Source organism: Equus quagga, unplaced genomic scaffold (assembly GCF_021613505.1).
Source record: "Equus quagga isolate Etosha38 unplaced genomic scaffold, UCLA_HA_Equagga_1.0 763_RagTag, whole genome shotgun sequence".
In the NCBI taxonomy this organism is placed as follows: Eukaryota; Metazoa; Chordata; class Mammalia; order Perissodactyla; family Equidae; genus Equus; species Equus quagga.
In genome coordinates, this window is record NW_025803151.1 from 29,014 (window position 1) to 41,452 (window position 12,439).

At 41.2% G+C, this 12,439-nt stretch overlaps 1 protein-coding gene across 1 annotated transcript in view; it reads right to left on the reverse strand.

Annotated features, from left to right (window-relative positions):
• Positions 1-354: 354 nt before the first annotated feature.
• LOC124234470 (solute carrier family 28 member 3-like) overlaps positions 355-12,439 on the reverse strand; it is a 37,187-nt gene continuing 25,102 nt past the window's right edge. Inside the window, exons 14-18 of the mRNA XM_046651815.1 lie at positions 11,200-11,281; positions 10,371-10,469; positions 10,022-10,142; positions 8,988-9,139; positions 355-1,622 (exon numbers count right to left, since the gene is read on the reverse strand). Coding sequence (XP_046507771.1) covers positions 9,013-9,139; positions 10,022-10,142; positions 10,371-10,469; positions 11,200-11,281 — 429 coding nt within the window. The 3' untranslated portion in view covers positions 355-1,622; positions 8,988-9,012. The remainder of the gene's footprint in view (positions 1,623-8,987; positions 9,140-10,021; positions 10,143-10,370; positions 10,470-11,199; positions 11,282-12,439) is intronic.

Below are 12,439 nucleotides of genomic sequence, written 5' to 3' on the forward strand. Positions count from 1 at the left end.
ATTTTTGTATATTTTACAAGGAACTAATCGTGAATTCGTGTAAAGATTTGGCTACAAGAATGTTTATTGCTGGTGTGTTAATAATCATGAAAAATGGGAAATGTCCATAACAGCCAACCACAGGAGACAGGATAAATTGTGGTACAGTCACACACGGGACGCTCAGCAGCCACTTAAAAATATGATGTAGAAGAACGTTTAACAATGTGCAAACGTGTTCATGATATATTTAAGTTGGTAAAGCTGGCCTCAAAATAATCACAGTAGTTATCTCACTTTAAAAGTATTGTACACACACACTTGCACACACACATACATTGAATTGCTATACATCACAGATTGTTAGCACTCATATTTTTGTGCTGGGATATAGGTAAAGTTTTTATTTTCTTAAGATTATGCATATATTTATACAACAAATATAACTGATTACTTTTGCAGTAAAGCATCTTATAAAAGCTATTGTGAGAACGGGAGGGGCAAAAATGCCTCTGAGCGCCTGTCCTGGTACAGTCGCAGTGGCCAACGCAGGGAGCCTCCTCCAGAACCTGGACCCCTGCCTTATCCTCTGAGGCCCACACGGGCTCCGGCCAGTTGCTGGGGAAGCTCTCTGGGTCTGCCCTGTTCCTCACTATTGATGTCTGGACTGCGTCTGTGCCATCCACCTGAGCAGAGGCACTTGTAAAAACCTATAACTGCAATAAAATTCCCCTCAAGCATGTTACTGGTAAGAGGGAGGAGAAAGCGTTTAAGAAATTCACTTTATCTTCAGGTCATCTAGATGATCACCTCTTGTGAATTTTAGAGGGAATGTTGATTGAATTCTTTCTGAATACTTCAGTAGCTTTTAAGAAAGAACTTTCTTGAGGGTCCAGCTGCAGCCTCTGTGACCACATTGTGCTTGTCTGAGGACTTTGGAGTCTATTGCTATGAAAACAAGTCAGACAGCAACAGCAGGACCTTTCCTGAATCCCCAAAGCATAGTTTCCTTCTGTTTGGTTTAAGTAGATGCAGAAACCCTCACTTTCTGGATAAGGTGTTTTCTATGGCCGGACATTGAGGAATGGGTGGTCAAAGAGAGCAAATACTTCTCAGCTGTTTGAGATGTCCCTCTCAGAAAGGACAGGTTGAATTTTGATGCGTGAACTCTGATGAAAATTAGGGTCTTTGCTATGCACAAGTGCTTTTAAGAACTGGCCAAACTTTCCCATAAATGGCATAAAATTTATTACAGCTCCTAAGTGACAAAGTTTCCAGCTGACGGATGCTTCTATACCTTGCAAGTCTGTTATGATCAGAGCTCACCTTGCATGCGCATCAGGCTTTCCTACACTGTGTTCAAACTACAAAGTGTTCTTTTTGCATTTCTTGTATTCTTTTAACTCATGTTCCTCCTCTATAGCCCTGTGGGGTCAAATGCTAATGTAACTCTTTTTTATTGGAGACTTAGAAAAGCCAAGTGATTTTCTCAGAATGCAGCACAGTGAAAGGACCATTATGTAGCGTGTGGGAGCAGGCTCATCAACGTGCTATTCAGCCGAGAGTGGCCTGGGGTTCCCTTTGAGGCTCTGGCATCACTGATCTTCCAGTTTGTGGCCTGAAGCCAGTGATCTTGACAATCCCTGTGAAGAACAACGTGTAAGTAAAGAGACTCGGCAAGATGACGAGGGAGAGAAAGGGCGGTAAGTAGTAGCCCCCATGAGGGCACCACGCCTTCTTCACGCTCCAGTTTATATTTGCAAAGCTCGAAATATTCCGAAACACCCAAACAATGGCAGCAAATAGAAGCTTCTTTCAAAAACAAATATTCTGCAAAAACTGAACACACTCTAAATGTCCATCAAGAGTAGAATGGATTCATAAATGGTGGTTTCTTCATACAATGGGATAACACTCAGCAATATAAACAGAACGACCTACTGGATAAAACTTAAATACATCACACTCAGAAAAATGAGAGACAAAAGAGCACGTGTGACTCCATTTGTATGAAGTTCTCTCCGAACCATTCATCTGAACTGATCTTTGGGAGAAAGAAAGTCAATCAGGCTTACGTTGGGGGATAGGGGGTGAGATTGCCTGGGAAGCGGCGCCAGGGGACTTCCTAAAATGATGGGAATGTGTTGCGTCTTGATTGGGGTGAAAGTCACCTGGGTGTAGACATTTGTCAAATCTCATCAAGCTGTATACTTAAGATCTGTGCATTTACTGTGTATAAATTATACCTCAGTGAAGAGTGCATGTTACAGCCTTTCTCTGTGAGGCGTTCTTCCAAGTGCTGCACATGATTTAACTTATTTAATTCTCACAAAAATATGAGAAAGGAGATGTTTATTTGCATTTTACAGATGGGGAGACCGATGCACAGAGAGGTTGCATAAATATCTAAGGTAATGAAGCTAGTGTTTAGGGCAAGGATTTGAACCCTAAAAGTTCAGCGTCCGAGCTGGACTCTTAGCTGCTGAGTTATACTTCCACACCTGCAGGAAGTAGCCACCAGCTTGTGCTTTTCCATTTCCTATCAACAGCTTTTCCAAATGTGATAGAACAATTGCTCATATAGGCAGAAGGAATCTGGTTATTTAAAATATGCCTATTTATGTTGGGTATTGGGATGCTTTTAATGATTCCATTTAGCTTCAGTGTAGACAATACTACTAAACTGCAGGCTGGCTTCATAGATTATCAGGAAGGCCAGTCTCCGGAACTGTGTTTACTGATCATTGTAGAACACAGTTAATATTGTAGACAAGAAAAATCACATGCCTGAAGTTGCCAAGAAATGGAAAGTGGAAGTGATTGAGGCATTGGGCTGGAAAGAAGACTCATCCACTCCAGCTTGATAGTTGTAGCTTACTGTATTGTTTATAAGATGGAGAGAAAAAGTAATACTGACGCCAAAGTGTTAACAGTGCCCACCTATGGGGAATGAGATTGAGGTGGGTGGAAATTTCCAATTTCTCAATTATACACGTGTATCATTTGCAACTTTTATTAGGAGTATGCACTTTAGATGAGGTTTTTAAAAAGTTTTTTAATGGTGAACCAATTAACTGTTCCTGCTTATGTCAAAGTTGGCCATTTTGCAATATTCACTCATCCATTCATTGAATAAACATTTGCCCAATATCTACTAGATGCCAGATCCTAGGTACAGGAGACACACAGGAATTAGTCGTCTAGGAGTGAGACAGAAGTATGGACAATTACGGAAGGAGGCAGGCGCTCTGCAGTTGAAGGGATTCCGATTAGACCCAGGGACTCTGCCCCAGCTCTGCTGTTAGCCATGGGTTTGGTGGCTCTACATGACTGGGGGGGTGAGAGGAGCTGAAGCATTTCTGAATGACCTAGGGTTCTGCCATCCTCTTATTTCATGAATATTCCAGAAGCATGCCCAGAGCATGGAAGATGTAGGGTTGATTCCACGTGTTAACATGGCTTGTAAGACATCAGTTTTTTCCTAATCCTACTTTCTCATGGTAAAGCAGTTGGTTGTCAGTTTTCAGAGGACCACATTTCAAGGTTGTCATCTGAGGGCTTTTCTCTGTTCCATGGCTACAGGCTGATCCCTAAAATCAGTCACTGTCTTCGCATTTTGCAAAAGGCATTATGGGTAAGAGGGCTGGCTTGGAGCAGACTCTTTGTTTACTTTCTAGAGTCTCTTGAAATGAAATTGCCAAGTAGCCCACTAATGAGCAGGGTTGAAAGCAGTCCCCCTACATCCAGGGGGCAGTCACAGTGCCTTTGTAATGTAAAGGAAAGTATAATTATTATCATAAGCTTGTGCTGTCTTTAGAGCCAGAAGAAGAATGGGTAAATGTATTCTTTTTGCTTTAGCATCAAAGTTTTGTTTTGTTTTTTTAAACTAACAAGCTGTAAAAAGTAGCTTCTCTCAGGACCATATGGCTCATTAGCTCCCCGTAGTGCCCCCATACCAGGCATTCCTTCCTTAAGTCCCGTGCTCCTGCCTGTTTAAATGTGTTTGGTTGCCTCCCTTCCTCTGCTCCAGTGCACGCGGGTAGTTTAACCCTTCCCGGCACACTGTCTTTCAGCACCTTCCTCATGAGCGTGCCTGATTCGGAATTGCTCTGTAATTGGAAGTCAGCCTCACAGGGCAAGTGCGCGTCTTGAGCTCTTCACAGCGGCCTACCAGCCTAGCTAAACTACAGAAATATAGAAGCAATTAGTTGGAGGTATTTGCAAAATGAATGCATGTTGGTGATCTGTGTAGTTCCAGAGACCTTCTCACTTAGATCTAACTATGTGGATGTGCTGATTTGACCAATGGAAAAAAAAATCAAAGAAAATTCCCCGTATCCCATGACTCCAGTCTATTCTTGGCTGAGACCCTAAGGCCTCTGCAGGGTCAGAGAATTTGTTTATAACCATGGTTTCTGGACTGGGGAGAGAAATGCCATTACCTCCTCCCTCTCCTTTTGCAAACGAATGGAGAACAACAAGGAGAACAGAAGCAGTAAAGCAAACTTCCTTCTTCATTGAAATTTGGAAAAATTCATGTCTGGACCCATAATGCTGTGTTTGAAAAAGGGTTTTCAGATTAGTGAAAACTGTACCTAGTGTGAAGATAGACACAGAGAGAAGGCTGGCGGCTTCAAATATCATGGGCAGACTAGACAAAGTACAGAATTCTTCAAAATAGATGTCACAGCCTTGGCTTGAAACATGGTCAGGGTGCATAGATGGACAGCAACCTGCTGTCAGCCCTGATGATCTCAGACAACAACTGAGAAAACACACAGGAAACACAGGAACACTCCATCTTTGCTCTTATAGGAGACTATGAGTGGGTGGGTGGAGGATGAATTTGGGGGAGCAAACAGCTCTCCACCTTCTGTGTCTGCTAGAGAAAAGCAAGGACATCACCCAAAATCTCCAAAACCTCCATCAGGTGGTTTCACTGGGAGGAGGGAAACTTCCAGCCAGCCCAGAGCCACTCACAACATGCACAGGGGATTCAGAAGGTTCTGGAGGTAACAAGCCCAAAGTGCTCACCAGCTCACCCACCTGGTCCTTACCCTTACTATCTTTTCTCATATGGCTCATGAATAGTAACCCCATCCTCAGCTCAAGGATGGACAATATTAAAAAAAGAAATCAGCATGAGACTTATGTGAACATGTTGCATTAAAAATATCACAGATACACACAGAGGTAGATGAATAAAACACATCAGAAAGATTATACCATGAAGCAGATGAAAATTAAGGCAATATATTTTTCTAAGAAGAAATCTGGCAACCTATATTAATATCAAATATCCACACACACTTGAATTCACCTGGGAAATCATGTCGTAGAATTTCACTATCTAGTATGGTAGCCAATACTTGAAATATGGAACTCTTTCATATATGGAACAGAGGACCTAAAATTTCAATTTAAAAATGATGCTCATTTCAGTTCGAAATGGAAGTTTCCATTGGAAAACTTTTAAGTGTATTTGGAGCAACTTAGGTAGGTAAATTTACTTTTTAACTGTAAATTCTATGAAATCTAAATACAGATCAAGTATTGCCAATGAAAATTTAGTGTCTCAAGATATGCTCTAAGTATAAAATATACATTCAATTTTAAAGGCTTATTCAATAAATAGAATGTAAAATATCTCATTGAGATAATATCTTGGATGTATTGGGTTCAATATATTGTTAAAATTAATTTTACCAGTTTCTTTTTACTTTTTTAACGTGGCTGCTAGAAAATTTTAAATTACATGTGACTTGCATTATATTTCCATCAGACAGCACTCCTAAAGAAAATAAAAGCAGCAGTACGTACAGTAAATGGACAAAAAATATTCAAAGTAGCCCAAAAGCAAAAGAAAAACAAACTGGAAAGAAAGTGGATCCTTGTTCATAGAGGAATGGCTCATACATATATGTACACATCACGGGCTATTATGAAGCATTCGCAAAGAAAAATTATGCCAGTGGACTTGACTATCCACCAAGTATTGTTATAGAAGAAAAGTAAACTGCATAGAAATGTGAGCAATCCCAGTACAGATGGTCCTCAACTTAATGATGGCTTGACTTATGATTTTTTGACTTCACAATGGTGCAAAACCAATATGCATTCCATAGAAACTGTACTTTGAATTTTAATCTTTTCCTGGGCTAGCGATACTCTATATGGTACAACATTCTCTTGTGACACTGGGCAGCCGCAGCTCCCAGTCAGCCCCGCCATCACAAGGGTAAACCACCGATACACATTCTATACTCATAAACCATTCTGTTTCTCACTTTCAGTACAGTATTCAACAAATTACATGAGATATTCAGTGCTCTTTTATAAAACAGGCTTTGTGTTAGGTGATTTTTCCCAAATGTAGGCTAATGTAAGTGTTCTAAGCATGTTTAAGGTAGGCTGGGCTCTTATAATGTTCAGTAGGTTAGGTGTATTGAATGCAATTTTGACTTAAGATATTTTCAACTTTTGATGGGTTTATTGGGATGTAACCCCATTGTAAGTCGAGGAAGATTTGTATTGTAAAAGTACCATCCCAATCCTCCATAGATTGACATGTTTGTAAAATATGACCTAAACATGAAAAAATATGGAAAGCTATACATCAAGTTATTGAACCTGGGTTACCTGTGTGTGGTGGGCCGGGGCAGGAGAAAGGAAGAGGAAAGCAAGTAGAAAGACAATAAAATGTCTAACTTCCTCCCATCCCCAGCATGTATATTATCTCATTTATGTAGAATTGTACATACACACACACACACACTAGGAGGAAGGGAAGGATACAGGTAGAACTATATACAATGACTTGTAGGAACTTCCAAAGTGTATTGCCAAGTGAAAAGAAGTTGAAGATGATATGTAAAAAGGCTCATTCTATTTGTGTAGAAACAACAAATTCCCATATTTTTATACATGTTTGGAGAAAGGTGCATAGGCTGGTTAATTAATAATAATTTCAGGTGTGTGGCACTAGAAAGAGAGCTGAGGTGAACAGAGTAGGGAGAAAGATATGTGTGTGCATATAATATCATCATTTTTTATTACAAATAGATATTACTTTTTGAATTTGAAAAAGAAGAAAACAGGGCAGTAATTAAGTTTTCCTTAAAATAAAAAAAAAGCTCAAAGAAAAGCTACAAACATCTAAGGAATAATAATGGCAACAGACAGAATTTGAAAATTACTGGGCCAGAGAGGCACACTAGAAACAGCACAGAGATTCTCTTAGAAAGAGATTCTTGGGACTAAAACAGAATAGAAAAATGCAAAGAGTTAAAAGGAGAAAAAAAGAGTAGCGATAACAGACAAAGGAGATCCAACATGTGAATAACTGGCATCCCTGACACACTCTGCCACAGGCTTTTATGAAGGCTGACACCAGAGCACTGAGAACGGAGGGAAGAGAGAGGTAAATGTATTTTCATAAAACAAACTCTACATACTGAAGGGACACATTGAGTTCCAAGAAAAATTTGATACAAATGATCAATAAGTAGAAATATCCTAATATATAGTACTTCAGAGATTAAGAGTCCTTTGGGCATTTAACTCCCTCCTTCATCACCACCACCACTATCATAAAGAAACCACAACTGTTTACACATGGATTAAAGAATTACTCTTGTGCATGAACAAAAAGGAAAACATATAAATTACTTAAGATATTCTGAAACATTTTCCACATTCTTTTTTGTGTGTGCATCACCCTTTAATCCAGTCATTAGTGCTTGTGTTTTCTCAGAAAATGTGGTCTTTATGCTGTTAATGGCATTGATGATGAGCATTTCATTAAAGAGCACCCCACCATTGTTTGTGGAAAGTTCTTGTTTGATACCCATTAAGCAAGTTTGATGCTGATGCTCTCCTGGTCAATGGAAGTATCAATGGAAGGTTTTCACATCTTAATCAGAACTTATTTTTGTTCTTCAAATGGTCCTTACATGGTTTTTTGACTAAAGCGTAGCACCATTTTCCAGTCTTGTCACCAGGAACATAACCAAATTTGCACATGAATATGCTTACAGTTATGCTCTATAACATGTTGACTTCTTGAAGGGAGACATGGATATTATATACCCATGTGGTATACCATATTATTTATTCCAAATATTCTCTATCCCTCCCTATGACAGGATAATTCATCTATGGCTATTGTTTCATGCTTTTCACATGACTAGCTTTGGATAATGGAATGTAGTGGAAGTGAAGGGTGTCACTTCCTAGCAGAAGTTTTAAGAGCCATAATGTGGTCCCCACCTTTCTTTTCCCTCTCCCATAAGACCAATGCCCCACATAGGGGCTGCTCCTTTAGCTTGGGTCCTGGAAATGAAGACAACGTGGACTATGACCAAAATTGGCCCTCAATAAACACATAATATGAGCGAAAATAAACTTGTAAGCCACCAAGGTTTTCGAATTATTTGTTATTGCAGCATAGTTCAGCTTAAGCTGACTCGAAGCACACAGCATTTAAAACCTAGTGTTGGAATGCTCTAGGCAGTCTCCTGAAGGACTCCTGATTTCTGTGGGACTTCCTCAGGGCAGGTAATGAGTGGGTGATATGTGACTGGTCCTGCTCCACCTGAGATTCATATTTAGGCTATTTTAGCTCAGCCAGGGTGAAAGCAGAGAGACCTCACCTGATATATTTTCAAAGTGGGTCACTCTGGGCTACTCAGAAACTCACACTAATGAGTATGGCTGAGTCACAGCCCAGTTGTTATGAGCCATCATTTATACCTGCATTCTGGTTAAATGTCCTGAAATTCTAAGGTCAGAAGACATTTTGGGGACTAGAGACAACACCTCACTTTGGGACACTATAGTAGTTCTCAGCGGGGACGGGGCTGAGGAGGGGAGGGAGATGCTCTAGATCTGAAGTGTTCACTCCTGTTTTTCTTCTTTCCAGGTAAAGCTGACTCCATGATGGAAACACCAATCTGTGAAGAATAACTTTTTTTTCTCCCCCAAGCGGAAAGTTCAGCATCTGCACTTACAGTTCTGTTGGAGAAGTGGCTGAACTCAGAGTTGATCAGGGATCCAAGTGCAGTTCAGTGTTGATGGCTTCAACAATTCACAGCAGTTCTTCAAAAAATACAGGCTGTGGTTTCCTCCTGGAATGACCTCCCCAGGACCCACGGCAACAGTGCTGGTAGAAAGTAGAATGAAACAGTTAGCTGAGCCTTAGAAGACGGAAACAGTAGATCAGCAGAAGATGACACACTAAAAATAGCATAGGACAGGGAGCTGACTTCCGCCCTCACATTCAGCTTAGGGTGTGTTAAGGACAGAGGCACCAAAGAATTAGTTTTGACTCTCAAATCCTGTTTGGCTTCAAGGACTCCACCTATTTTCTCCAGAATAAACAAAGAAAGGATAGAACTAATCCTTATAAAACACTTGCACATTAAGAAGGGCAGATGGGGTGGGGATATTGATTTTGCAAATAGAAACTGTACAGGGAGGGGGTGGCCGGCATGGGGCACTGGCAGCCCCTCATCTACCATGGCCCATCACCATCACCACGTTGTCAGGGCAGTCTGCATTGCCTGATCCCCTTGAAAGGGAGGCAGCACCTCATAACTAGTACTAGAGTACTACAGTCCTAGTTAAGGGCATGGGCTCTGTGAGCAGAAAGACCCAGATTTCTTGGGTCTTTCTATCTTGACTGTGCTTGCACTCATTTTGCTTGGGTCAGTGACATAGTCTCCCCAGGGCCTGATTTTATATAACGCTTAAAAAAGCAACAGTGCCTAACTTACACAGTGTCTGCAAGATGTGAGCGAGCTAATTCACACCAAGTGCCCAACACACAGCGGGGGCGTGTGAAATGCTTGAGTGACACTAGGTGGCTATGGGTCCTAGTCTTAGCTGAGAAGCGTCAAAATGAAAGGAGGTTAGAATTGCCACATAGGTTCTCATATTTAAATAAAGTACGTTATGAAGCCATAAAGCTAAGTGGATGAGGTCTTTAGGTCTAATTTTTAAATTAATAATGAATATAAAGAATTTATGATCAAGAATACAATACCTGCTCAGTAGGCTCTGACAACAGGACACCACATCAGTTGTGTTTTGAGATAAGCTGGAGGCGAAGGCGTTCTCTAATGTGTGATGGCAGTTGATGTCTACAGGAGTACTGGAGAGGATGCCTAGAAGTGGGACAGAGCGCCACGGATTTTATCAATTCATGAAGTCACTGAAGTCTCCTTCTGTTCTTAGCTTGTCCACCAAGCTCCATACATTTCACTTCACGACATGCTTAACACGGCTCTGCCTCTCAGCTCTTTGCACAGCATACACTGCATATAAGGTTGGAGGCACCGCCCCCTGGGAGCTGTGGGCACAGGGACACAGGACACAACGAATGGAAGCAGTACCTGCAATGCAGGCAGTTATGAAGCAGGCGATGGTCCCCGCAATCAGAGCTCTCCCTGCCTCTGAGGCGATGTCACGCTTTCTGGTAGGAGCTATGGATGCTGGGAAACATGGAAGCAGATATCAGGTTAATGTTGAGGCTTATTGATTAGAATTCCAAGTTCTCAGCCTCTGAGAATTGTTCTGGGGCTGGAGTCTCAGATAAGCTAACTTTTCTTTTCTTTTTTTAAACTTAGCTCAGAAATTCAAGATTCAAGAGCTTAATGATAAGTTCCACATCCAAAGAAGTCCTCTGGTGTGTGAGGAAAAGAAGTCTGTCCACACCGAAAGGCCCAGAGGCTTCCATTCTTTACTGAAGAGACAAATCCTAAGTTTCATCCAAAGGGCGCACACAGCATATTGAGGGCACAGCAAGGCAAATGCATCGCAAGGGAGGATCCCAAACATCTGCAACTCATCTGTCACCATCTACGTCTGTGCCCATGGCAGACATCACTCATGAATCACAGCATTTTCCCCCTTAACTTCCATTGGACCTCAGAATCCTTCTCCAGTGTCCATTATAAGTCTATTGGAATTGGCATGTGAAGTGAAAGCCATGTGTCACCCCTGGCTGGAGAAGCACCTGTGCATTTGGGCAGGTTCTTCCTGATGTTAGCTTGGGTCTAACAGGGAACTACATTGCAGAGCAGGGATAACAAATAGACCCCAAAGGATTTACTGCCCTTGCAGGGCCTTCTTTTCCTGATTTGAATAATGTTACAGAGCAACGTGGAGATCTGAAGCAGGTTCACATCACATCTGTTGTTGAAGAATATTCTTTTCACTTACTGAATGCGCCAACCACCATTCCTAGGGAACAGATATTGGAAAAGCCACAGAGAGCGTAAGTGGCAATTGTCTCAGAATGAATCTGTAAAATAAGCATAAACACACAGATGCATACATGGTGTGACCAGCTTAGTAAATCTGACACCCTAACTGAGCTTCCTATTCTGACGACAGAATCGATACTGACAAATAAGTGCACAGTGCACGGTGTCAAACACCTGTTGCTTCCTAGACTCTTTTTTCCATTTCCCCTTCAATTTCGATGGAGAGAAAGGGGCTGTGTGGATTCAGAGACTCTCTACAAAGGACTTGGAATTGGTAATCTTGGCCTCTACAAATGCAACTTTCTGCTCAATGACAACTTTTAATATTCAGTGTGACCTGGTCACCTGCTACAATGTGCCAGGCACAGGACCAGCTCCGGAAGACACAAAATTAGTCCCAGAAAATATTCACGTTACATTTATTTGACAAAAGACTTATTGAGAATTATAAAGAGCTGTTGTAACTCAATAAGAAGACAAGTGCATAATAAACGAATACAGAGGTTTCACAAAGGACATGCAAATGGCCAATAGGCACGTGAGAAGATGTTCAGTAGTGTTTGTCACCAGGGAAACGCAGGTTGAAACAATGAGATCCCACTACACTTCCACTAAAATGGCTAAAAACGTGGACAATACTAAGTGTTCGTGAGGATGTGGAGCAACTGGAGCTTTTGTACATTGTTGGTGAGAATGTAACCTGACAGCCTGTTTGTAAGATACAAACATACTTGACAGTTTCTTATCGAGTTAACATCCACTGCCTGCATGACCCAGCAGTCCACTCCTAGGAATTTTCCCAGGAGAAATAAAAACATATGCTCACAAGAAGACTGTACATGAATATTTACAGCAGCTTTATTCCTAGTAGTCCCACGTTGGAAACAACTCAAACATCTTTCAACAGGCAAATGGATACACAAATTGTGGATTTCCATAAAATAGAAAACTGCTTTGCAATAAAAAGGAAAATGACTAATATAGGCAACAACATGAATGCTATGTGAGTCCACTCGTATGAAATTGTAGAAGAAGCAAAAGTAATCTATGGTGAAAGAAAGATCAGTGGCTACTGAGACTGAGTTGGGGTGGGGGTGGGGGCTGTTGACTACAACTGGCCATGAGGATGATTTTCTAGGTGAGATGGAAATGTTCTATATCTGATTGTGGTCGTGGTGACACAGGTGATACATATG